This window comes from Pleuronectes platessa, chromosome 24 (genome assembly GCF_947347685.1).
Source record: "Pleuronectes platessa chromosome 24, fPlePla1.1, whole genome shotgun sequence".
Lineage (NCBI taxonomy): Eukaryota > Metazoa > Chordata > Actinopteri > Pleuronectiformes > Pleuronectidae > Pleuronectes > Pleuronectes platessa.
The window spans coordinates 2,741,125-2,768,867 of record NC_070649.1 but is presented as its reverse complement, the minus strand read 5'-3'; the positions used below and the strand labels follow the sequence as shown (position 1 = coordinate 2,768,867).

The 27,743-nt window shown below is 46.9% G+C and overlaps 1 protein-coding gene across 4 annotated transcripts; it reads left to right on the top strand.

Moving 5' to 3' along the window:
* Positions 1-656: 656 nt before the first annotated feature.
* Positions 657-26,832, top strand: LOC128431002 (bone morphogenetic protein receptor type-2). Of its 4 annotated transcripts, none has more exons than XM_053417189.1 (13): positions 657-1,516; positions 10,532-10,717; positions 11,625-11,804; positions 15,138-15,245; positions 15,432-15,523; positions 18,556-18,786; positions 20,845-20,959; positions 22,145-22,305; positions 22,439-22,586; positions 22,862-22,998; positions 23,134-23,306; positions 23,394-24,715; positions 24,879-26,832. In XM_053417189.1, the coding sequence occupies exons 1-13, from the start codon at positions 1,426-1,428 to the stop codon at positions 25,127-25,129; spliced, it is 3,195 nt and encodes a 1,064-aa protein (XP_053273164.1). In that variant the 5' UTR covers positions 657-1,425; the 3' UTR covers positions 25,130-26,832. The 4 variants fall into 4 exon arrangements, with proteins under 4 accessions (XP_053273164.1, XP_053273162.1, XP_053273161.1 ...); XM_053417187.1 differs by having other exon boundaries at positions 22,862-23,004; XM_053417186.1 differs by having other exon boundaries at positions 658-1,516; positions 22,862-23,004; positions 24,876-26,832.
* Positions 26,833-27,743: the final 911 nt, after the last annotated feature.

Genomic DNA, 27,743 nt, shown 5'->3' with positions numbered 1-27,743 from the left:
TGATGCACTTTGTAACTGTGTAAGTGTGTAATTGCTATACAAATAAAGGTACTACTACTACTAATAACAATAATAATAATGATGATGATGTTGATGATAATAATAGAAATATCTTTATTTACATAGCAGTTCTAAAACAAATGTGAAAATTGCTACTCAATTAAAAACCACATAACTCACAATACAAGTAACATAAAAAACAATAAAATACAGTCAGAAAAGAATAAATAAAAGAATAAACAGTTCAAGCACGACTGACCATTACAACAATAACCACTGGAACTGGTTAAAATCAGAGATTTACTTCTATTATTACCCATGTTGCAGACATATGATGGTTAGATGGATGAATTGTTGAAAGGGATATTGTCAGTACCTTGTGTTATTTACTAAATACACACATGTCTTCTTCACAAACACGTGGTACTGCTTCAGGCTCACTTCAGTGCACGATCACAACTACATGGAGATTATCTGTGTTTCTTCCCCCGGGGTGTTATGTGCTCAGTCTGCGGCACGGTGGCGCTGTGACACCCCTGCAGACAGTGCAGCAGCGCCCCCCCCACAAACATCCCGCCACCCCGCCACCCCCCCCCCCCCCCCCCAGCAGCTCAGCAACCCGACACCGGAGACGAGCGGTCCAGACAAGCCTGGAAACGAGGCGTTCCCCGCCGCCCTGTCTGTCTGTCTGTCTGCCTGCCCCGCGGAGCTACGAGACCCAGCCGAGGACCCGTCGCCTCCTCCCCGGACTAACGCGCTCCATCCTCGGGGAACCAGCACCGCACCTCACCGTAGGCGCGGTTCTCCTGTGAACCATTTCTCCTCCGGATCGTGAAATGTGATGGGACGAGACAAACTCACAGGCTAGCTATCCGGCTAACGCCGTTAGCTTCGGTAGCGGTCCTGCCCGAGCTAATTGGCTCAGATTTAAATGGTGACTTCCTGTCTTTTCTGTGGAGGCATCGGATGTTTTTCATGAAAGTGTGCAGCTGAGAATGTTCCGTGTTTAGATAGATCCGCGGCGCGTCGGGTATTTCTGGGATATTCCGCCTCTTTGCCCAAGTTTCCCGGCTCCAGACGCTCGCCCCCGGGGGCTGCTAGCATGTTAGCACGCAGACATGGACGTTGCTCGCTGGCTCGCTGTAAAAGGCAGATCCGAGAAACAAGTTAGCCGCTCGGTCAATCTCCTCCGCCGGCTGCAGCGGGTAGCACGGCTGAGTTCACTTTAGTTCGGGTTAGTTAGTGCTAGTTAAACAAACCCGCTTGACCCGACGACAACAGCAACGCAGCGGCGCCGTTTCCCCCTTTTCACGCATCACTTCTCGATGCGCTGTTCCACGCGTGAAGGAGCAGATCACCGTACCGAGCTGAAAGCAAAGTGCTGACCGGAGGACAAGCGAGGAAACCCGGACTCTGTGCAGCCCGATGTCCGCTGTCATGGCTGCGGGCCGGATCAACATGAAATCACTCGCCAAATTCGGCTTCTGCCTGACGATCCTCCTGACCTCCGTGGCTGGTAAGTGGCTGATTAGTCAACTCGTTTATGCCAAATGGGTAAAATGTGCTTCTCATAAACTGTCCTGGTCTGTTCACGTAACCGCTCGTCCGTGCAACCTTTCTCACCCCCCCACCAGATTCATTGGGCCTGGACCTGACACTAACGTGGTGTCCATCAATCCCACACTTATCTGTCTCCTCCATCTCCTCGTCTGCAGGAGCTCATCACACACAGATAGAGCCCCCCCGCCCCCCCCTGCTCCCTGTTCCCTGTTTAATCACTCTGTGTACAAAGGCCTGGAAAAACACTGCCAAACATACCGCAGTCCCCGTCTGCCAAGTTGTGCCCCCTGCTCAAGACTCTGGGCTGAGGCCAGACTTCTGGGAGACCTTGAGCGGGATAAGATAGTGGCAGGGCTGCACAGAGATGGAGGAGCGGTGCATGCTGGGAGGCAGGGGTGGAATGTGTGGGAAGACGGGGAAGGTATTTTACAAGACGGGTAATTTAGGTGATAGGAGTTCAACGCCAGGGCTCCGGCTTTGGCAGCGTGTGAGAGAAGAAGTGGTCGTGCACAGCCTGGTTTCCTCATCTGAGTGTGTGTGGGCGTGGAGGCCTGTGTCAACACATTATTCTTAATAATGTATAATCATTTCTGTGTTATTGTTGCAGGTCCCCTCCCTTACGTTCATATCAGCATCCCACAACGATAACTGTCTGAAAACCCAGGGCGCATTACTGCACGCTGATAGTGCAGAGTGGCCGGGTCCTGATTTTCAGAAACCACTTGCCTCTTAGAGAGTTTTTTTTTTATATTCCCACTTTAATAAAACAACAACAAGCGAGGACTGTGATTGTCGATGTGGCCTTCCACAAGGGGAGAGGGAGAGGGAGGGGAGGAGAAGCACTTGAAGGGAAGGTGATTGGAGAGAGTGGATCTCATACAGTGCCTTCTGAAGAATTGAGCTTTCAGGCTGTGATGTAGGAATCATTATAATCAGAGAAACGTAAATATGTAACTTATCCACACGCTAGATTCCTCACTGCAGAAAAACCATCGCCTGTGGATGTGACATGCAAATGAGTCCAGAGTGGTTTAACGACTCCGGTGACTGGCAGAGGATTGACACACTTGCTCAATAATCAGTCAGTACTAGGACGATTAATGGGTACTTAAATGCAAGCGTTCCATGTAAACATCCAATAAATCCAAATCGCAGCGCTTTGCAAAATTAATTCAGGCTGCCGTCAGACTTAGTTGGCGTAATGACTGTAAAGAGACAGGAGTCAAAGCACTCGGTCCACGCTGCCGCTGCATGAATGCAAAGCAGAGACACCCCACTGCCTGTTCCCTGGGATGAGACTGGTAATGATGATGAGGGGAAGCAGGCGGTCTAACAGCCGGCAGGAGCTTGTTAGTCGTGTCTCTGACCCTGCACCATTCCCTTTGCTTTCTCTCTCCCTCTCTCTCTCGGCTCCTGGAACATCGCTACCATCCCATCATTCCCTCCCCTTGACTCCACGGCTAACGTCCTTTTTGAATTATCATTCATTTTATTCCAACTGGTGTGTGTCTAACCTGTTTGCAGCCGAGCTTGGGTCATCGTTTCGCTCCCTGTCCCCTGTGACTAATCGGTGTGTGGGCGTACGCCTGCTGCTCCGAGGTCTGGAGAGGAAATGCTTCCAAACACGGCACAAGCCCACACACACACACACACACACACACACACACACACACACACACACACACACACACACACACACACACACACACACACACACACACACACACACACACACACACACACACACACACACACACACACACACACACACACACACACACACACACACACACACACACACACACACACACACTACCTGTGGTGTTATCACAGGTAGTCTTATGTCCTGCCTTTCGTTTGGGGCTTTTATTTCCCCCAAATCTTTATCAAGAAACCTGCAATAGTGTTTTCACGGTTGTCCCAGGTGAGCTGGAGGTTTGGGGATGTAAAGAGGATTAAGAATTAAACCAAAGCATATAGAGGAATGCTCTTTTGTCCCAGACCCTGAAGCTGTGTCTCGTACGCCCCGTGCTGTGGCGTTGACAGTCCCACTGTTGGACAGCCGGGCCGTCTCCATCCAGCCGCCCCGGGGAGTATAGAGAGGGGAGGGGAGTGGGGGGTGCTCTTTGAGTTGTCAGCTCTGCGGTCACATCAGCGGCTCAACAAAAAGTGAAGTTATTGGCTTGAGATTACAAACTCGTGCTTGATGCCTTCGCGTAGATTGGAACCAAAACAATTTGGTGCAGACTGCTGTCAGCCCCGGCATCTCATCATCTTTTACTGCCGAGGTTGGTTGAAGAGGACCAGGATCAATCAGAATAACTTGAGTGCAGAGGAATTTTCTTTCGCTCGCGGGCAAATCGCAGCAGAGATGTTTCCAAAGCAAGGAAAACATCGGCTGTAACAGTTAAGAGAGGGATATATGTCTAATGCACATTGGCATCATTCATTTAAGTGTGTCTCCAGGTATTCGATCGATCGTCCAACAACAAGAGGAGCAAAGCTAAATAGGTGCCTTACTCTTTTAACTGGACTATGATTCCCTTGATAAATCATTTGGCCTAGAAAATATCAGAAAATGGCCTTCGGTATTAGTTAATGTCTCGTGAGTGTTTTCAGATAATAATGTGGTGTTTTTATTTCAGTGACCAACAATTGAAAAAGACAGGTTGTATAGAAATAACATTTATACATCATCTGTATTATGTTGACGTGTGTGTTAACCAAAGCCCAGTGGCCCACATTATAAACCATGCATAAACATTGCCTTAAAGCTTGGCCGTTGCAAGTGCATCATGGTCTTTTTGGTCTTGCAGCTTCCTGTTTGGAGGGAAACATAAGGGATTGTAAATGTGTGAAAAGAGTAAAATATAAGATTCTAAAATCATTTGTAAAACCAGGCAGGCGATCACTGCGTCAGAGTAAAAATGGGCGATGGGAAGACGTGTGCTCGGTTTTTGCACAACGGGAGAAATGCAATCTAAACTGTAAAGTAAGGAAGTAATTGGCAGGGCTAAAGGATGTAAAAGCACCTAACCGCTTTTGATTCAATAATATTTTTCATTTGGTGCACATTGTGAGATGTTTCATGAGATATCCATTATTCCACGAGAGGAGATGACACTGACTGCAGCTAGAAACAGGCCAGTGATTGGTGGAATGGAGGCGGGTGGGAGGCCATTTGGTCTCTAATACAGCCAGCCTTGTACTCTATTAGATGGGAAAAAATCAATGTCTGCTCCTCTCAGTACCTTGGTTTGAGGTCTGAACGGAGGTAGAAGCGAAGCGAGGAGATACAATAGGACAGTGTTCAGTCGACCTTCTGGTTTGGCAAAAGGGAGAAATTAGGGGATGTTTTAGAAAACAAAAGGTGCAGCCTTGAGATGGTAACTCAGAGTGACAGCCTATGATTAACACCAAGTGTTCTCCTTGACAAGCACAGACAATAAGTCTAGAGTGTCGAATAAATGCTGCTCACAGTATGGACTGATCTGTTTTTGCGAGATAGTTTTCTGTTTTCATTTTCATGGATATAAGTACGAATTAGCAGTATTTGTTTGTATCTTGTGATGAGCTGGGATGATAAATCTGTGACTATAGCTGCTCTATCTAATGTTTATGTCCACATCAGAATAAGATGCAGTTCTATGATTCATTTATTTGAAGAGACATCCCAGAACACAAGGGCAGCAGAAGCTTTTATTCTGGTTGTGATAAGTGTAGTCCTTCTGATATTGGGTCCATTTTTCAGTTTATCCTTCTAAAGAACTTAAACTTCTCACTTTCATAAAAGTTATACAAATACACTCAAGGATTATTTCCCATTAGTGCATAATTCGATTTTTTTAACACTTAGTTTGCAAAAAAATAACCCTGAGTGGTAGTAATTTTCAAAATAAATACACAACAGGAAAAAACAATCCTGTCTATGTTTGAATTGTGTTAACATACATAGGATAAGAGACGTATATGCAGTGTAAAGAGCCACACCTCTGTGACATATACTGATTCCAGGTCTGTTTTGACTGGTCCAAACTCTAAAACCTGATAATATTCTTTTTACTATAACCTGAGAAAATAATGAGTCACAATTACGAGGCTGGAATTTTTTATATCTGAGTAGTTGCCTGAACATTTGTCTCTTCGTCTGCTTCCTGATAAATTGCTTTACTCATCCTAAAGAGAAGAGTGCATAGTTTGTCATGACGTATCAACGCCGGCTCTCACAGAACAGGTGAAACCTTATCATACCAGACAACCACAGGCCTCCAGTGGAGGGGGGTGGGGTGTGTAGTGGAATTCAGCCTGTCAAGCCAGTATGTAACCATCAAGGCTCCTCCGATATTCAACAAGGAAGTGATGTTGTTATAAACAAAGACTAAATTCAGACACAGCCTAAAACCAAACTTTTGCTTGTTCATAAATAATCTGAGATTACACCCCCCATGGTGTGATAGCCAAAACCACTTTGTTCTCTATGTCATCTGTGTTTTCATCACATATTCAGGAAAGTTAAGGTACAGAGGAGGAGGAGGAGGAGGAGGGAGGCCGGGGTTTGGTGTAAATGCATCATGGTCAATAATGGTGGCCTCTAAACTGTGAGGGCTGTATAAGCTGCAGGATTAGCATAACTGTACCAGACTCAGACAGACACAGACAGAATGGTGGTGTTTTCAGGGGGTGGGGTAAGGTTGGCAGACCCAGGGCAACAGATGGGATAGATTAAAGCCCATTTGCCCCCCCTCCCAATCTTTAAATTCAACCAGGGGACTTTGGAAATTGGGGGTGTCAGCAAATACCCTTGAATCTCATCCATCCCACCTCAGCAACAAGCAGGCAACCAGACAGCAGCAGGCACGATAAGGTATCTGCCTCTGATGGCTGCCGGTGTGCAGCAGGTGGAGTGGAACAAAAACACAGCCACTGCACTGGGCAGGTCGTGCCTCTTTGGAGTTGGTAAATGTTTCGGTCCCTAATCAGCACCAGGGTCTCAGGGTGAGGGGCGTCCGAAAAAGAAACCAGCAGCACCCAGAGAGAAGCGGGTCTTTAATTAAAAGTCCTCATTTTTAATTAACACTACAGAGTGTCTTCATGGCAGTTTGACGTCAGTGGTTGTTGTTGCCGCAGCAAGAGAGCACAGCGTGTATACTACAGGGGCACAGGACAGTCTGTGCAGGCCTGCAGTGGAGATGAGGCGTGCACGGGTGCATCAAACACGTTTCAGCCTTTGGTCAAGAGCTGCTCTGCTTTTATTTTTCTCCCTCCCTCCCCCACCCACCCTCTGTTTCTGTCTCTACTCTTGGACGTGAACCCGGAACCAGTTGTGGGGAGAGGACAGGCCACACATCAGTGCACTGGGCGACTTCTAATCAAGTCCCAGACCGCCGTGTGTTGCATCGCTCCCGTGGGCCTTGGCAGGAGGAAGGAGAGAGCCAGATTAGATCGCTGTTGTTTTTTAGCAGCGAGGCTGAGGGGAAGGAGGTAGTTTGAGGGGGCGGGAGGGTGCACTGAAGGCCAATTGGGGGGGGGATTAGCAAATAACTGGGCCATGGGTAAACACTAAGCAGTGCCTGCCATCATCCAATGAACAGGCAGGGAACAAAAACTACTCTGAAGCCTTTTGATATGACTACCCCCCCCCCCCCCTCCCCCCCCCCGCCTCTCTCTCCCTCTCTCTCCCTCATCTGCCTCACTCCACTGGCCTTGCCTGCATACTCTGACCCACAATCCAATACTGCAGTGGAAGCCAGGCTCACTCAGCGCGCTCCACAGAGCAGAACCAGGGACAGAGCCTGTCGTGGCCAATCAGAGATAAAAGGCAGAGATCGGCATCAAACAAGAAAACACAGAATTCAGTCACAGAACCAACAACCAGTGTTGTGCAGAGCTGCAGACGCACAACGATGAAACCTGACAACAGGAGCACTCCTGTGGTTCAGACTGCAAATGAGTAGAGCCTGGTTCCCGGAGGTTTCAGCTCCATCCCATGCTGCACTCTTCTCCTTTCTGTTCAGTGTATTGAGCTGCTAAATTCAATAGATATATGCCACAGAGTGAATAGCCCCCTATCTTGGCAAAGAATCAGGAGGAAATGGGAATTAAAGAAGCTGCTGTGTGATCACTCTGGGCTATCCATTTATCTCATGCACGCTTGTTATGTGCAGCCGTGCCCGCACAATGAAACTATTACACTGTTGCACGTCAGTCAGTGTGTCATAATGTTATTTCAGTCAGACAGCCGGTCACGGGTTGAAGTCGGGCGGGGGGGTGAAGGGTTAGGGGGATTGTAGACATGTTTCTTGGCACCGTGCTCAGCCTTAGGTGACACGAGACTGAGTGGAGGATAAAGTTTGAAACCAAAAGCTTATTACCACAATGTTTGATTGATTTGAGTAGTGATTATATACAGGGATTGGCTTTTTGTGTCGTATTAATTCAGCAAAAAATGAATTGAAATAACCTTTTGCTTTATGCCAATGAAAAGCAAAAGCAAAAAAGCTTTGAATACAATCTCAAAATCAGTTTCTAGATAGAACGAACGCCCTTTATTTGCCTTTTTATTATTAAGGTTTTCATTTCACCCAGTTGAGTTCCAGTGAAAATATGAATAATTGATGTTGTTGTATGGCGAAAGGAGATACTCTGCTCTATGGATCTATTCTCCCAATCCCGTCTATGGGTGTTGTCACTGGCTCTGCACTTCCTTCTATTGTTCCTTTATGTTCCTCCTCGACAACTCAAGTCCTCACTTCCACCGCGCCCCCCCCCCCCCCAACAATCCCTGGGTTTGAATACTTGGAAAGGAAGCAAATTTGAACAAGACTATTGTTGAGGCTAGTTGTGTGTTTGGCCCTGCACATTGTTTGATCTGGCAGCGATTAAGTATTTAAAAAATGTGTTGAGTGTGACAGCCAAGGAAAGAGGAGGGTCCCTTTACTGGAAATGTATAATAACCAAAGTCAAAGGCCTTTTGTTGGATGCTCTTCTCATATAATATTTTATCAAACAAGCACATATTCAGTTTAGAAAGATAACAGAGTCAGAATTGAGCTATTTGTTCTTTTGTATACTTTCTGGTCGGTATTTTACTTAATCACACAATTTCTGCCAACAGGTCTTTCAGTCAAAGGGATATTAAAAGACAGAGTTTGAAGATCTTGTGAAATAGCGTTGGATTCACCACCATTGTCCTCACTGCAGTCGTTCTCTGTGATAGATCCAATAAAACACTGAATAAAGCAGCGCTGGGAGAATCAATCAGTGCACACAGCTCTACAATGAAAGAATGTTTCACCCCCTAGAAATGGTTTGAAAAGAAAAATCAATATAGTTAGCAGTCAATATTAATTGATTGACGTGACAGACTGTCACCGATTTACTCCAGATTTCAGTCTGTTATAGATTCGTCAGTGCAAATTTGATTTGTTTTTCAGTATTACCCAAAAAATCTGCTGCTTTCTGGTCAGATTTCCTTTTTAAACGCTCCATCAGCTGCCGACCTCTAATCCGAGCAGATCTTCCCTCTGTACCCACGGAAAAAAGATTGATACGATATGAATGAAGTAGTGGTCGTTATCGTGGTGCTCGTTTTGGGGGAACTCTTGGTTCTCTCAGATCAGTTGGATGTTGTCGGGTTATTACAAGTTTTTTTAAATGAGTTTTGTTTTGATAGATCCAGGGATTTATATTAGAATCTCTCCACATGTATGATGACTGATACAGTTTAGCAAATGTATGTAAACCATTTGTTGGTCTCTTTAACCCAGAGCTTGTTAATGTGCTGAGAGAGGACAAAGGCAGGCAAAGGATGATCTGCTCCACTGGGAATCTAACCGCTAACCCTGGCAGTGGAGTCGGCAGCTCATTGAAATTCAGTTCCCTCATCAAAATAAAATTCCACCACATAGTTAACCCTCAGTCTGAACTTGTATAACACTCTGCATGTACGCCGCACGCCTCCCCGTGTGGGCACAGTCAGAGGCCCAGCGCGGTGGGTAGAAAGAAGGCCCACGGGTCGAGGGCAGCCGCGGCCCTCAGTGGACCGGGCTGGATGGCTTCATCCGCAGATGGGAGCAGAGGAGGAACGCTGGCTCTGTGCCCGGCAGAGCTACCACTCCATCGCGTCACGCTCTGCCCACACAGGCGAGCTTGACCTTGGGCCGAGCAGACTCTCCATTCTCAACCCCCTTCCCTTCCCGGATGGAGGAAAGGGAGGAGCTGGGAGTAAGGGAAACAAACTGGCACGTCATGTTTCCCTTATCTGAAATTACTCACAACGCACATCATGTACACACACACACTGAGGTTGGCGTAAACTGACCCTGGGTTATGGATTGTTTCAAGTCGTACAGAACGAGATGAGAGCTTGAACTTGTGAAGTTTTTATGACAGCCTTCTTTATGCTTTATTGAGAGTAGTTTTGCAGCATTAGTTCCACTTCTCCTCTGCGCCTCTGTGTGTTGTGTCCTTCAGGCTACAGTTTAAATTGGTATTTGTATTGATTTGGTTTGTGTGAGAAGAAGCAGAGTTTGCAGGCAGTCGACTATTCTTCATGTGTGAATCCTTCCTGTGTAGACAGACACAGCATCCATCTGTTTTACCACAGTAGAAATGCACACGGATGTTTTTTTTGAAAACATTCTAAAGTGTATATATGTGTGTATGTGCTTGTGGTTGGTTATGTGACATTTTCATCAATGTCTGGCTGAAGATTTTCATCAAAAATGTGCATAATAAGAGTCACTGTCTCTGTGGAGTGAGAAAACAATCGATAGAGATGTGATGAAACAGAGCAAATGAATGTACATCTATTCTTTCTTCTCTCCTCGCTCCTCATGCTGCTCAGAACCACAAACTCAAAAACTCTCCATCGCCTCTTGTCATCACATTTACATTCCACACTCGATTCCTGTTTTTTGCTGAAAATGAGCTTTGACTCAGCTCCAACCCGTGTCTTGACTCTTCTCCACAGCGGCGCAGGGCGAGGAGAGGGAGTGTGCCTTCACGGACCAGCAGCAGCCGTTGGGGGTAGATCGAGTGGCGGGGGGCGAAGGTCGGGTCTCCCCCGAGAACACAACCATCCGATGTGCCAAGGGCGGCCACTGCTTTGGCTTGTGGGAGAAAAGTCCTCCAGGCGAAGTGCGGCTGGTCAAACAAGGTAATAAGTTTCACCCTGCTCTCTTTTTAGTTTTGAAACTTATGCTACATGTATAGTGTGTGTGATTAATCACGTACAGGAAACTAATAAGTGATGATTGCCAAGTCATTTCACGAGTTACAATGCCAAACATTTTGTGGCTCCGGCTTCTCCAGAGCTGGAATTTGCATGAAAAATCATGTTCAGATAAAGTAGTTAGCCCCAGTCGATAGTTCTACTTTTAATACAAATATTTCCTGTATGCAGCTCAACACCACGAATGGCAAATTGCTCCACAATTAAAATTTGAGGGCTTTGAAAGAGTCCAAACGTCTGTAAGCTCACTTGTTTTCCTGTCAGGGATATATACACACATGCTATAGTTTAACAGGAAGGATACACAAGTCCCTGGAGCTACAATAAATATCCTCTCCTGTTTACACACTCATCAGCAGCACCTCCTTCCAAAGAACACGGATAACACGGAGATGATATTAGACTTATCACTGTTTTTTTTAATACAACAAACCATTGAGAGATTTAAGGAAATTTGCATATGAAAAATAGGGCAGTCAAAAATAGTCCTTCCCTTCGCTCCGGGGCTTTAATGTGGCGCTGACGAATGTTTTAACAGCTTGACGTCAATTTCAAAGAACTGGACAATTAGGCTGTGTTTATAAAACCGGCCTCTTAGTTTCTGACAAAAGCGTCATTGGGATATTCTTAGAATTTGTGTTATTCTAATACTGACATTCAGCCAATTCCGACCAATCGTGAGTCAGCGGTGAATCAGTCAAACTCCCCATTTTTTTCATAGCTTCAAATAACAAATCATTCAGCCGCTAAAATCTAAACATCAGAAGCCACGTAACAGCACTGACCCCATCGTCACTCAACCTCTGCCCCCCCCCCCCCCCTCTGTCATCAGGATGCTGGACCCACCTCGGGGACGACCAGGCCTGCCGCGATGACCGCTGCGTGGTGACCAACCTCCCCCCGCAGATCCAGAATGGGACATACCACTTCTGCTGCTGCGGGAGCGACATGTGCAACGTCAATTTCACCGAGGACTTCCCGATGCCCAGCCCCACCACTGCACAGCCCCTCTGTAAGCACACGCTCTAGTTCATCGCTCATCTTCTGACCTGCAGGCCAGATCTCATTCAACACCAGTGCTTTTACGGTTTAGATATTTAAAATGGATTTCTTGAGTATTCACAGTAAAAACTGATATTAACCCAAGAGGGAATGTTAGGATAATGAGAAGGTTGATTTCTTAGATTGAAAATCTGTGTGGGCTAAGAAATGAATTTAGACTGCTTTTATGATTGTATTACATTCTGCCTTTTCAGACTTAAATTGACTCAGAGATGTGTTTTTAAGATTCAATAGAAGAGCCAGAGAGTATCTGTTATACAATCAGGGAGTTAAATGAACAAGAGAGAGAATGGAAGACCTGCATGCCCCCACAGTTGTGAACCACAAAGCTAATGGAAGGAAAGAATGAATGGATGTTTGAAATCATCTGTACCTGCACCTACGTACTGCCACTTTCTCACTCCTGCTCTTCCTCCTCCTCTTCCTCCCCCTCCTCTGCTTAATCATTCAGCCACAAGGCTTAGAACTGAGCCTCCTGATCACCGCCCGTTATAGACACCAACAACTGCGAGGATGAATTGGTTTGCATTCTCATACCGATTAGCTGATACCATTTTCAGTGTCCTCACTCTGGTACAGATTCGATCTTATAAAGGACAGTGAGTGTGGTTGATTGTCTTTGCAGCAGCGCCCGTCTGTTGTGTGTTTCAGGTTGATAGTGAGTTCTTAGGTGTGAAACAAGGCAAGCAGATGAATGGTTAATTGTTCCTTCCTCTTAAGGTTTAGGGTTAGTGAATGAAAGCAATGTGTGTGGTGGCGGCGGCGGTGGTGGTGGGAGGAGGAGGAGGAGGAGGAGGAGGAGGGAGAGGAGGGAGAGGAGGGAGAACAGCGGCGGCAGTTCCTCATCTCTCCTGCCTACACATAAACACAAACACACACTCTACCATCCATGTCGTCTCTCCGCATTCCAGGGATTACGAGGCGTCTGCTCTATCAGCCTGTCTGCGGGCGTGTCGGTGACTGTTCCACTGAGCAGACGGGTGACCAGACCTAGGCAGGAGAAAGTTAGTCGAAAATAACCATTTGGTGTCAGAAGGAGAGTTGATTAATCAGTAAGATTCAAGTTTGAGCTTTTGTAACTCAAAATTATTTTGTTGTTGTTGTTTGTTTTTGCTTGAGTGTTAAGTCCTGATGTGCCCGGGCAGATTGGTGCCGGTATCATTAGAAGTCGGAGAAGGATTGAGTCACCTGGTTGGATTGATCTTCAGCCAAGAATCTCAGATGACGACTTTTGACACCATAGTGAACAAAGTTGACACCCTGTGTGTGTCTTTGACGTCTAGAAACGTGTTAAATGTATTTTCTTTCTCCCCCCAAGAAGAATTTAAAAGAACAACTCTTGTTTTATACATAAAATCATAATCTGGATTGTCAAATAATGAGGATATTAAGAACTAGAACTCGGTAGAGCACATACCTCCTGATTGGATCCACCAAACTTCATGCCTCACTCTCTTGTTATGAAAATCGGCTGAGTAGTGATTGTGTAATGCTACAAACTAACACACTCACAGGCATATACATGGAAATACCCATGTTAAGTACACAGACAGTATCTTTACTAGTGCGATGATTGTAAACACCTTCCTCGTGTGTGTCCGGGCATGTCGCTGTGTGTTTGTCAGACGGCTTCCTGTACAAACCTCCTGTTGATTATGAACTCCACGACCTTGGCGTTTGAGGGGAGCCTCGTCGACCCCATGTGTGTGTGTCAGAGTGTGTGCGTGTGCATGCAGGCTCGTGCTTACATGTCAGTCAAAGCCAGCCTGAGGCGCTCGGAGCCATCCATTATTGATAACGCTGGTATCTCACGGCAGCACCAGGCTGATGTAACGGATGCAGGAGAGCGTTTGTGCATCTATCTGTGCAGCTGCTCTGGACTTCTGCAGAATATAGAGTAGCAGTATACGAGAGGAGGTGTTGGTGTATTTATGGTGTGTGTGTCTCTCTAGAACAGCCCTATAGCTGATGCAGTCGCATTAATCACAAGTAGCAGACAGCTGGAACTGCAGCCAGCCCAGCTAGCTGCTCCTATCTGCTCCTGCAGCCAGATTGATCCAACCAGCTCTCCTGTGTTCTCTCTTTTTGTTTCTCCCTCTCTGCTCTCTCCGTTCGCTTCCCACTCATCCTCCCTTTCTGTCTTCCTGCGCTGCTTTCCAGTCAGCTGGCCATGCTTCATGGTTGTTTGGCATAATTGATGTTTTTCTTTTCCCTTCATGCGGTTCACAGCATGCCTGTTCATCTGCAAACACACATACTGGCATACCCAAGACGCACAAATGTGCCTGCGCTGTCTACTGCTATTGACCCGCTATCTGGGAAGGAAAAGAAATACAACCGGCTATTTACCGGTCGATTTAAAGTCTTCAGTCACATGCAGAAACTCTTCAGAGACAGATTCTGACCCAAATGATTTATATGCTGAATAAATTGAGATCTAAAATGCAAATGTGGTTAAAAACACGTGTAACACACAGTAACAACATGTGTAAATGGAGATAAAAAAAAACAAGAGGCTCCTTATAAACAAACAAACATTCTATTTACATTCAAGGTTACTCACAAAACCGACTGTTGGTTCCCTGGGGTCCAATAAACTGGTTGCATTATTACATGTTTTACTAATAATCATGAATTTCCCAAAGCAAAATACAAACAGAACAGGACCCCTCAGACGCTAGCAATGAAATTCCAACAATGTGTTCAGAATATAATATAATGTGGGTGAGCCATTGGCCAAGAGGATTTTTTTATAATAATCTGGGGAAGATGTGACTGAATCAGGAGAGACTGAATTCCACATTCTGGGACTTCAGGCCATAACTCAGATTATTCCAAGTTTGCCGGTTGTGTAATGGTGATAAACTTGGAGACGTAGTAAAGACAGAAGGCAAAGTGTTTTTGAAATGACACTATAAACTATAAAAACAAATATCACATTCACTCATTGACACACAGTTTAACAATCTCTTACCAATCGTATTAATCCTATAACGTCCCAGTTTCAATAGGAACTTACAGACTTCCAGTGACACGAGGGTTTATTTCACATGTGGTGTATTTCACATGTGTTGTACACGATGGCATCAGACTTTGCAGGTGTACCTAATGAACTGGGAACTTGGCTGGTTGATGGGAGCTGTGGAACACGGTGTTCCTCTGGCTCCTGATCACTAATCAAAGTCCAGCGCATGGATTCAGACATTTGCGCCTCCTCCGTGAAGGTCCCACTTTGATTTGTGTTTTGTTTCTGATGTGTCCCCCCCCCCCCCCCCCCCCATAGACCCCCACACACTGCGCTACGAAGAGACGGTAATTATCGCCCTGGCAACAGTCTCCGTGATGGCTGTGGTTGCTGTAGCAGCCTTCTTTGGTTACCGCATGATGCACGGTGAGTTGCCATGGTGCCACGCTGGGAGGAAGAGCACACATTCATTATTCAAGGCTGTTTAAATGTTTTTCGGCAGAATTATAATTAATTCAACGAATGGAATCAGTGCTGATCTTTTGTTTGAATGTTTCTTTTCGAGTGTTGCTTTATCCCTGAATGCTGAGCGGTTTGTTTCTATGTTATCAGGAGGTGGGAAGCAAGGTCTGCACAACCTGAATATGATGGAGGCTGCTGGCTCCGAGAGTTCTCTGGACCTAGACAATCTCAAGCTGCTGGAGGTCAGTGTCCACACTGGTCTGTCTCGCTCCTTTTCTTTTCTCCAGCTTGGAATATATATATTTTTTATCTTTGTGCTCAACAGTCCTCTGTTAATCAACTGACTCATTTTGTCTTCTTGCCAAGGAAAAAGACAAATAAAGCCCCATTCCCACCGGTCTAAGAACCCAGTAACACTAACATCTGCCTTTTGTCTGCAGTGGGAATGGGTAGAGCTGGCTTTAGCTCCAGGGTCAAATGACTCTGCAGTAAACGCAGGTTGTTTTCTTTTGCTCCGGCTTCGATCGGCAGTGATGGAAACACTAATTCCTTCTTTATTTTGGGAGTCTAGACGCGGCACTTACTTTGCAATGGAGCTTTTTTTAGCAGTACATTACTGCTTGTGAGTGGTACAAGTAGTGATGTACATATAGTTACGTGAAAATGGATTTAAGTCATCCAAAGAGTAAAGCCCAGGGCTGATCCCATCTTTTCTTCCTCTAAATCCTGTGGACTCTCGGGCTATTAGCACATGATAGCTCGTATCATCGGTGCAGGCTTGTCATGTTCTCACTGGCTGCAGCATCTCCACTCACAGGGAGTGTAGTGTGTCATGGAGGGATACAGCAGTTACAAACAGAAAGGAGAAACCAAAGGCACACAGGCAGAGAACTCACCCAAAATACATCAGGGTCTACGGTTCCGTTTGTCGTTTTCAATGTGACTTTATCCCCCGACCGAGGCAGGACGCATTAAGTGACAGATCCGGGCGCACCGAAATAGGACTTTGCTTACCCTGATACAGGATCCTGACAACCCGATATGGAAGTGGTGGAGCTCAAGTTGTGATGGGAAGTCAATGGAGTGGGGATGATATCCAGACACAATGACAGTGAAAGCAGAGTTTCAGACACAAACAGGAGAAATAAACGCTGCCGCAGGAGATTGAACTTTTCTACAACAAAAAGTTTCTTTCAGTAATTACAGATCAAACTGTCCTCTACAAGGTGATCTATAGTCTGCAGTTGAAAGACTCGAATCAATAAAAGCTTATCCAAGCGAATTCATTAGAAGAAGAATCTGTGGTATTTTTCAATCTAGGTCTTATTCTTATAACAGTGTCCATGTGGACTATAAGTCAAGCTTTGCACTCGACACACGTCTGTGGGAGAGATTTGTGAAATAAAACAATGGCAACACAATCTGTGTTAGGACAAAGTGTGAGACTTAACTTAACACTTTTTTTGTGAAATATAAACAGATGCAAATGGCTTCTTTTGAAATGTTCATACGAACGGCCTGTAGAGACTTTTTGCAGCCACTTCAGACTCAGTTTGATTCGCCCTCTTTCGCTTGTAGGTGACCTCGAGTTCTGCAATATCTTGAGTTTGTTTTGCACACACAGCGAGTTTGAAATCTACCCTCTGATCTTCAGTGATATTCACTTGGCCTTGTGAGGGCTGATCCAAAAGCTTCAGCTTGTCGTTAATGGTGGATGTTGAATTCCTCTTCGGATCATCCCCCCCCCCCCCCCTCCCCCATCTACAATGTACGGCTACAGACGAAAATCCCATCTCCTCTCTATTAATGCAACAATATTCTCACAATGTGATTGTTGCCCTGACTCATTTATACAAAACAATCCCACAGAGCCCAACATGAATTGATGTAGAAACACTGGGTGATATTCTGTGAGTGCAAATCTAGTTTCCATTAAATTCAGGCAAAAATGAAACAATGCAGATCGAAGAGGAAAACAACTCTGGCAAAGTATAGAACCTTTATTTTCCAAAATATAAGAGTGTTGTCGAGGCAGGGAGTGCGTGTCCACTCGTACACGTTGATATTACACAGCATGACACATTTTATTAGAGCCATCTCACACATCGTGACATTCAAACCTACAGGCCTGTCGCTCCGTTTAGAGAGTTCTAAATCGAGGGCAACGCATGGTCTGACACGAGGAAATGATTTCAAGGATTTATGGGCAACTGAAGGTTTTAAGGGCAGCGCTTGCCCGGATATTGTTTTTCCCAAATCTCCAAAATGAACACATTTATACCATCTCATCTTTTGAAAAAGCCAAAATGCTCGATGTACGTTTTCCACCGAGGATCAGAGATCTGTGCAGAAACATTTCCGACAACATCAGAAGTAAACACTGTGTTGTCTTATCTGTCACATGCAAGTTTTCAAGTCCCTGCAAGTTTCTTTTCATCCTCAAACAAGGCGAGGACAGTGACAGGAAGGCAGGAAAGAGCCGAAGAGCTGTGGTATGCTTTCAAAAAGAGGGCTGGTGTGAATATTAGCTACACAACTGAAATGTGAACGGCGTTGTTTGATGTGTTCTACGTGAGATACTGCCCGACTCTGAAAACGAGGCGTCTGCTGCACATCCTGACGAGACGGAGCGACTCTAATGATCCAGCTACAGAGAAGACAGAGAGAGTAATGTCCTCTGGGGCAGGACTTGTATTCAGAACGGCGTCCTTGTGCCTTATCGAATGCAGGCGCACGTTCTTTCACATCAGGCTGGTTGCAGCGGGGCGTGGGGGGAGGGGCGGTGCCAGCGAGACCTCCTCGCAGACAAAACAGCCGTCCGGTCCTTTCACAGTGTGTTTTACAGCAGGACGTGGGGGCGCAAGTCACAGGGATTCAAACCCACTCCTGGATTCAGGTCTTCTCCCTTGCAGACGACTTTTCAAGCAGAATGTTTTGACCCTAATGTCACGCTGTGCTCGGCTGATTCAGGACACTAACTAAATGATTTGGAACTGACTTAATGCCATTTTAACTGTTTAACCCTGCTGCTTCCCTGCTGTTTGTAATTTAGTTTATTCCCTCACTCCCCTCTGCCGGCTCCTTTGTCTTTATTTATGTTTGTACCACTCCTTCTTTTGCTTCTTGTAATCTGTGAAGCAATCTGTCTGTGTACAAGAAGCTCGAAGGAACAGAATTATTACTTTATTATGGCTGTTTTGATGAGACAAGCAAGGGCTAAAGGTCCAGAAGGAAGGGTGTTAATAGTCTCCGCCCCCCTCGACTGTTGTTTCAGCTGATTGGCCGTGGCAGGTACGGGACAGTGTACTGTGGCGCGCTGGACGAACGGCCGGTCGCGGTGAAGGTGTTCACCGCGGCCAACCGTCAGAACTTCCTGAACGAATGCTCCATCTATCGGCTGCCGCTGCTGGAGCACGACAACATCGCTCGGTTCGTGGCCGCAGACGAGCGCACCGGCCTAGAAGGACGCACCGAATACCTGCTGGTCATGGACTACTACCCACATGTGAGTACTCGGGCTGTGTGTGTGTTCAACGTAGACCAATCCCTTCTCTCTCTCTCACTCACTCTCTCACTCATTTGGTTTTTGCCGTAAGGTTTCAGGCCCTATAGCATTGATGAGGTTATCCTGTGTTATTCTCCCTTCATGCCCGAGCAGCCTGCTTGCCACAGCATCCCCTCGCTCCACTGCAGGACACAGTGCAGATGATCAGTTGCCGGAACTCTTTTCATACTTGTTCCTGCGATATTTCAAACTTCTCCTTAACAAAAAGAAATGGCCACGGTGTCGTCTCATGAAGTCGGCAGGGAAATGCTGCGTCAGCGTTATCAGTAATCGAATCCAGCTCTGATGCTGCTGCAGGAGAGCGAGCAGTGATCTCTGAGTTTACATGGCACGCTGTGTGTTAAGTGTATATTTTAAATGTGCTGTCAGTGCAGCAGCCATTGCAATGTGGCAGAAATATCAGTTTTATTAAATATTAAGTCTGAAACTATTTGATTTCTCAGCGTATCGGCTAGAAAATGTCAGAATCCACTGAAAAATGTCCTCCATAAATCTCCCAGAGCCCAAGATGACATCTCGTTTGATCAACAGCCCAAAGACGATTCAGTTACAACAATATAAAATAATTTTTTTGGGGTGTTATATAACTGACAAAATAAATTATCAAAATGAATTGCGACTTGGCTTAACAAACGATCAAATGCCATGTCTGCACTGAGGAGCTACACGTCACCTCTCTCCTGCTCCTGCAGTTTACAGACCTGAAAAAAAAGCAAAGGCAGACAGAGCAGAATCATCATAAATAACAAGTATAATCATCCCAGCCTTTTGCAATGAGAAATAAACTTGCAGCTGAAAGAAAATGTTAACACTGACAGCGGCATGGAGGAACTCTTCAATATTAAAATGGCTGTACCTCAGAACTGAATCTGTTTGCTTTCCAAGCCTTCAGCCTCATAATTACCCGGCCAGCCCATGAAAGGACCTATTATGCATCCTAACCATTACTCTAATACACATTGTCATGGGAACGCAGTGCAAGCCAGGCCAGGGGACCGGGACACATAATGCATTCAAGTAAATGACGATATAATTTATTTAAAACGACCAGATCTAATGTTATTTTCTTTAGTAGCGGATCCACGAATTGCCTTGTGATTGTTTCTGAGGATAAACAGTAAGTGTATGCACTTGTATCTGTATACCTTTGGTTAGTTTGTGTGTCAGGGCTCGGTCAATAATCCTGGCTGATGGAGGTAACTGAGCAGGTTAATAATTTAGGAGCAGTAGGATTTCTGCTAAACATTTCTGCAAACTTGTTGATGCTCCTCCAGGGTTTGAAATGAGCATCACAACACAGGTTGTTGTTTTTCACTCAGACATCAACAGGAAAGTGAGAGATTCGTCCTGAAGTTAGTCGTCATATATTTTGTGAACTGAGCTCCAATTTTCTCATCCTCCCTCACTCGTCTGACAATATAACCGTGTTTGGCCGCTCCCCAAAATTCTTGTTCGGTTGGACGTCTGCACACAGCTCTCTCTCCCAGCGGCCGCCCGTCAGCTGACTGACTTACTGCAGCCAGTCGATTCCTCTTTGACTCACATTCTTCTCTCCATACTTGTTTTCTCCGACAGTTGATGTTTCTCAAAATGTTTTTTTTTGTGTGTAAGCTCATGATTACGTTAGGTTAAACCTTGACCTCATATGACATCATCAACATCTCTGTGACAAGTTCTCACGCCATCATTTCACATTTAATGTCTTTCTGCTGCAAAAGCATCACAACTCAGGTCCAAGGTGTTTACTGGCAGTGAAATGTTCTCTAAATCAGCTTTATTGTAGATCTCTGCGCCCCCCCCTCTGGGGCCAGTCAGTGGCGACTGACCTGCTGTGCACTTAGGGCTTAGTTAGTCTTGAATAAGCTCAACCAATTCTCCCTTTATAAGTGTGACCTGATGCAGAGCGTTGTTGCTACTGACTGAGTTATTCCATATTCTTGTGCGTCTCCTCTGCCCCTCCCTCTTACCTCTCATCTCCTTCCCCCATGTCTTCCTCAGGGCTCACTGAATCGCTACCTGAGCACCCAGACCAGCGACTGGATCAGCAGCTGCCGGCTCGCTCACTCCGTGACCCGTGGCCTAGCGTACCTGCACACGGAGCTCTTCAAAGGAGGTGAGCTGGAGGCGTATGAACCCCTGCAGGCGCCACAGAAACAAAAAGCTGAAGAATTAAGCGTTTTTTGTGTCTTTAGCTCAGTCAGCTGAGATTATTTGGAGAGGCTTTAAATAGTGTGTGAGTGTATTATTCCCCCTAGCCCGTCCCTCTGCCTCACTGAGCCTTCTTACGAGCTGCACACTGCAGCTCCACGTGGGTCTGTTTGGCTTGGAGCACCTCGCATCCCTGCATTACGACAAACACACACTCGCACACACTGCGTCCACGCCCAGCCATGAGTATTTATAGACTGGCCTCAAGCTAGGCCCAGAGAGAGTGAAAGACGGAGAGAGGGACAAAGTCGGGGGAAGGAAGGGCGAGATAGGGATTCAGATCGCATGTGAATTTCCCTGCGGCTCTGTGAAACGCGTCTTCGGACGGAGAAGTGACAACTGAACCAAACCTCCACTGCTCGTTTTTCTTTTCACTTCACCAAAGCTCAGGCTCAGCTCTCCCACGCGGCCCTGCTCCTGCTTTCCCTTCATCAGGACAGATACACATCAAACAGAACAGTGTAAAACATAGCCTGCTGAAGGAATAGGGATTATTCTGTTTACAAGCCTGTCCATTAAAAGCACGGGTCTCCATCTCCCAACTTCCTCATCTGCAACTTTAAAGTGAGGGACGGTGTGTAGAAGTGACGGAGGAGAAAGAGAGGGGGCTGGTGTTTGTTCGCCCTGCGTGTCGCTGCTAACAGCAGAATCTCTCGGGCTTTGGTACAGACGCCATCCTCCCCCACTCTTCCTGCACATCAGTGGCAGAACACTGTGGCGACTGCCTCAACTTCCAAACGCCCTCACCCACTGCACCCTCTGCTGGACGATAAAAATACTGCAGACGGAGGCCACAGTGATATGCTCTTAATCCCATTGTTACAGATAAGATTAGTGGGTTTAGAGTGTCTGTTGACAATTCAGCTTGTTGTGGTGAACAATGAGTAATGAGGGAGAATGGAAAGCAATATGAGGATTTTCTGGATGTTATCATTCGGTAGCAAACACCACAAAATGGCCTTGATGCACTGTAGGGAACATTTTGTAGTGATGTACAGATTTAATAGTTTAATTTATGAAAGATTAGCCCACTTGTTGTCTCCTGCGTCTTCTCCTGATCATTCTCTCTTCTCCTGCTTCCTCCATTAAGACTTGTACAAGCCAGCGGTGTCCCACAGGGACCTGAACAGCCGGAATATTCTGGTGAAAATGGACGGCACATGCGTCATCATCGATTTCGGCCTGTCCATGAAGCTGACTGGAAACAGGCCGGCGCGTCACGGAGAGGAGGAAAACACTGCTATAAGTGAAGTGAGTGTACCACAGTGTTATCACAGAGAACCCTGTTTGTCATCTGGTCCTCACCAAAACAAGACACCGCAGGAGGACATCTTGTTTTGGGTTTGCAGTGTCTTAACACCTCAGTTATTCTGCATGGCTCCAGGTCGGGACAATCCGCTACATGGCTCCCGAGGTGCTGGAGGGAGCGGTGAACCTGAGGGACTGTGAGTCGGCGCTGAAGCAGGTGGACATGTACGCCCTGGGCCTGGTCTACTGGGAGACCTTCATGAGATGCACTGACCTTTTCCCCGGTGAGAAGGACAGACCCAAGCTGTTCTGAGTAGATTTTGTTGCCTGTAACACACATGCATCACATTTTTATGACCATCATTATCAAAAACAACACAAGACTGAGCCTCTCCCACGCCACGCACAGCAGACTGCAAATCACAGGCTTTCAGCAGACAGAAGCTTTTGTTTATTGAGAATAAAAATGCACATTCAGAAATGAAAAAATCAATATTTCTGCTGCATGGAAAGATATCTAAGACGCATCCTTCCTCTCCCCATCCTGTCCTGCCTCCAGGAGAGTCTGTGCCAGAGTACCAGATGGCTTTTCAGGCAGAGGCAGGGAACCACCCAACGTTTGAGGACATGCAGGTCCTGGTATCCAGGGAGAAACAACGGCCCAAATTCCCAGAGGCCTGGAAAGAAAACAGTTTGGTAAATGTGTGTGAGAGAGAGAGAAAGAGGAGTTAAAGATAACAGTCAGCAGATTGTGTAGTTTGAAGCCCTGTAGATTAGCACAGTGGCTCATTTCTCACCAGAGTGGTAATTTAACACTGCGTCTCTCGTCAGGCCGTCCGCTCCCTGAAAGAGACGATGGAGGACTGTTGGGACCAGGATGCCGAGGCCCGCCTCACCGCGCAGTGTGCCGAGGAACGACTGGCAGAGCTGCTCCTCATATGGGACCGCTCCAAGTCCGTGAGCCCCACACTCAACCCCATGTCCACCACTCTACACAATGAGAGGTAAACACACACCTGCTCGTGCTGTGACGCTACCTTCATCCTTCCAAGGTTTGAGGTTTCTGATGTTTTTTTTGGTTTGTTTTTCAGAAATCGTATGACGCCAAAGTCCGGCCCGTACACAGACCACCCATCCACCTACATCGAAGAGAACGAGGGTGTGGCCAAGAACACACAGACCGACACCACTGGCTCTTTGAGTGGCCGAGCTGTGGCCGGGACCGGGGAGAGAAACAGGAACTCCATCAATCAGGAGCGCCAGCAGCAAGCCAACGCCCGTCTGCCCAGCCCAGAGGGCAGCAGCACCAGCATGGGACTGAGAGGAAGCCCCTCGGCCTCCACCACCACCACCACCACAATCTCTGAGACCGAGGGACCGGCAGGGGTCCCTTCAGTCCCTGTCTGCCTCCACCTGACACAGGAAGACCTGGAAACCACCAAGCTCGACCCGAAAGAGGTGGATAAGAACCTGAAGGAGAGCTCGGACGAGAATCTGATGGAGCACTCGCAGAAGCAGTTCTGCTCACCGGACCCACTGAGCCCCGGGAGCTCCAGCCTTCTTTATCCTCTCATCAAGATGGCGACTGAGGCCTCGGGCACGTCAGACACTGCTGCCCCCATGCCCACCACCATCTTCCCCCTGCCTAAACAGCAGAACCTGCCCAAGAGGCCGTCCAGCCTGCCCCTGCGCACCAAGCCCACGAAGAAGGAGTCGTCGTCATCTTCACTCAGGTTCAAGTTTGGACGCTCCGGGAAGTCCAACCTGCGGCAGGTGGAGGGAGCAAAGATGAACATTGGTGCAGTAACAGGCACAAACACAGCTGTGGAGGCTCATCGGGGCCCAGGCACAAACAACATACCCGCTCTACGAGACACGCATGTCAACGGTAGCGTTAACGGCGCGGCCAATGGTCACGCCAGCTCGTCCATGGCTGCAGGCGGAGCGACCGGTTTTGGAGGATCCGGTGTAACTCAGAACGGCTCCGGAGCCCTGAGGTCGGACGACAGCCGCCTGAGCCTCGGGGTCATCACAGCCAGCCCCGACGAACACGAGCCACTTCTGAGCCGAGAGCGAGAGCAGCCAGACCTGAGAGACGCGTCCTCGAGCGTCGCCGCCCTCCGCTCTGCGCGGCCCAACACCAACAACAACAACAGCAACACCGGCCAGGGCCAGGGGGAAGGGGAGAGTGGAGGAGAGAGTGATGGAGGGGAGGAGGGCGGGAGCGGAGAAGGAGGAAGCAGGGAAACCACCGGGCCCCAAGGAGAAAGCTTGGGCTCTGGGTCTGTTGCTGTGGAGGAAGCACCTGTCATCATGAGAGGGGAGGCCCTGCTCAGGCAGCCCAGAGCCCGCAGGCCTGAGAGACCCAACTCCCTGGACCTGTCCTTCACAACTCAGGACCTGGCCTCACTAGGTGACTCCACACACCCACACCTCCAGACCTCAGCACATGTCTAATAGCAGCTCAGGACACTTATCTGCTCCTCACATGACTGCTATCACTTTATGTTTCATGTACCCTGGTGTGAAACGTGGGCCCAGGTCACTGATCTCTGTTCCTTCCTGTTTTCCAGAAGCAGGCTTGTTACAGCCAGACGGAGCCTTGGGCACAGGCGATAAGATTAAGAAGCGCGTCAAAACACCTTATTCTCTGAAGAAGTGGCGGCCCACCACGTGGGTCATCTCCACAGACACCCGGGGGCCGGAGGTCAACAACAACGGCTCCGCCCACGGTCAAGGCCACAGTCAGAACCGGCCCAAGTCCAGCTCGGCTATCTACCTGCGGGGGGGGAGCTTGGCCAGCGAGCCCAGTGACACGCATGTGTGAACTCGGACCCTCTGACAATACTGAAAGAAAAAAAAAAAGAACAAACAGAGCGGTTTGGTTTCTCTCTGTCGAGCCGCGGGCTCTGAATCAGCAAGAGGAAGCTATGGAGTGTGAAGAGTGGAGTCTGATCGTGTACAGTAATTAGGTTTGTCTCGCTCCTGTGTGTCTTTCTAATGATGGCATTGCTTTAAATGGTTCCAGCTATGCAGCGTTCTCATCCGCTTCTGTTCCTGCGTTTTGATTAATCTCCATCTTTGTCGGTTTGTTCCATGTTTCGTCCTCATGAGCATAGCAATGTTTTGAACAGATTTTCTTTCCCTCTTTCTCTCTATGTGCACTTTGAACCGATTCAAATCAGTGTTTAGAAATCCTGTCTGTTGCGACCACACCAAGAAGTGGTCTTTAAACTTAAAAAAGGCGATGACAAACAATCAACCCGTTGAGCGCTCTCTCTCTCTCTCTCTCTCTTGAAGTTTGCTGTAACGAGAGTGGGCTCAGTAAATGAGTGATGGTCTTAAAAGACAGAACACACTACTTTAACTTTTTTTAATTTTAATTTCCTTGATATGTATGCAATACAAATTTTTGTCCTTTTTGACTGTCTCCATTTGTTTTGTATCATAATTTTTACTCGTGCAATAGGATGTAGCTTTTAGATGCTTTCAATGTTTTATTGCTTCCATTACTTTGGTTTTATCCCGTGGTTATTTTAATATGTTTAATCTCTGTTGCACTTATGAATAGTCACAATCGTTTATTTGCAAACAATCCACCAGACACTATCACCCCCCCCCTCACTCGAGAGGAGAAAATGGACGACAATCCTCCTCTTTCTCCGGACTCTCCTTAGGGGGGAAAACACTAACAAGCGATCCCAGCAGAGTGGAAAGTGGTTTTTTTTCTTTCTTTTCTCGTGGAACTTCTCTGCTTGCACAATTTCACCAGGAATAGCTCGAACTCCGGGGTCTTTTTGAAACACTACAATCATTCAAATCAAATTCACTGAGGGATCTGTTACAGTGGCTGAGTCGGTCGCTGCACCACTATCACCTGACCTCACTGTGTGACTGCTGTGTGTGACACAAAAGACCAGGAACACTAGAAGGCCCAGATTCTGCTCTTTGGACTCTGTTGGAAATCAGAAACTAGTCTATATATATATAGACTAGTTTATGTATATATAGACTAGTTTCTGATTTCCAACAGAGTTCAAAGATATATATATATATATATATATATAAAAAGAAGAAAAATAAACCAAACCCCTTCCGAAGCATGCTGGATATTATTTCTGCTTCTCGTCGTCTTCATCCTGTTCATGTTCGAATGACTGATTTCAGTGAGTGCGTGTGAATGTGCACGTGTTGTGTTTCCCTCCCATCAGCAGGCGTTCGAACCGTCGGGGCCGCTCGCGCTGTACAGACTGAAAACTGAAACGTTCTCGTTCCCTCTGTGTTTTCAGCAGCTGCTTCAGGGCATATTGAAAAGATCTCATTTATGTTTTTGTAACCTGTAATTTGTATGAAAAAAACAATCATATACGTGTATTACATTGATATTTGCATCATTTTTATGGAATGATGTAGTGCATTCAATGGACATGGCCTTTGATTCCATTGCTATGCGTATGCTCGGTACAGTTCCTGTAAACATTTTCAAGTCAATATGGAAGAAAAAAAATCTCAATAAATGTATGAAAAAAACTCTTTGTTGTGTCTTTTAACGAAACGTCTCATTTGGGCCTCAGGCTTTATTTCCTTCAAGTATTTAATCAATTTCTGGAAATTTAGAGAAGATGCTTTAATAATTTTATCACCAGTAAGAGTCAAGGTTCCTTTTTATGGCTGCTCGCCGGTGCCCCCAGTGGCTGCAGGCATGTTTTCATGAGAGCAGATCCTCCATCAGTGGGGCTTTACTGCCTCCGTGTGGTCATATGAAGACCCAACAGGCTGGAGAGTTTAAATCAATGGTTGTCCAGTAGGGGGCAGTGTTGACGTGCGCCTCCAGCTGAACGGTGAGGTTTGTTGTTGTATAACCATCAAATAGGCTCTTAGTGCTGCCTAGATACTTTCTGCGCCTTGTTTCCATTCAACCGAACCAGTGACTTCACCTTAAACGGCCTGAGATGCATCTGACAGTGGAAACTCTTCTGTTTGGAGACACTGCTCCAGATGGACAATGTCCCTAAGGGCTGTTCACCACATCATAAAACGCGTCACAGCCACATTTCAGAAACGATCCAGTGTTGTTGTGTAGAAAAGCACTGGTTTCTCTGTGTGTATGGTCTCCTCATGTGATTGGGGGAGTTGGTTTCCAGTGCGCTCCCACGGTGCGTTATTACAGGGGAGGATGGGGGCGTGCCAGTTGCGCGAGGGAGCTCCGCGGACGGGACGGGGCGAAGCAGGCTCTGGATGTTCCTCTCCGGCTGCTGTGGATCCGAGAAGCCATCGTCCGGCGTCTCCTGAAAGCAGAGCTGATTTAAAGTTGAGGAACAAGCGCCATGTCCGGATAAAGCGGTGCCTGTGCGCATTTTACGCACGCTGGACATTCCCCGCAGCGCCGCGGTCTCGTTCTCTGGAACTCCGATGACAGGTGCTCGGTGCCATGGCTTCTT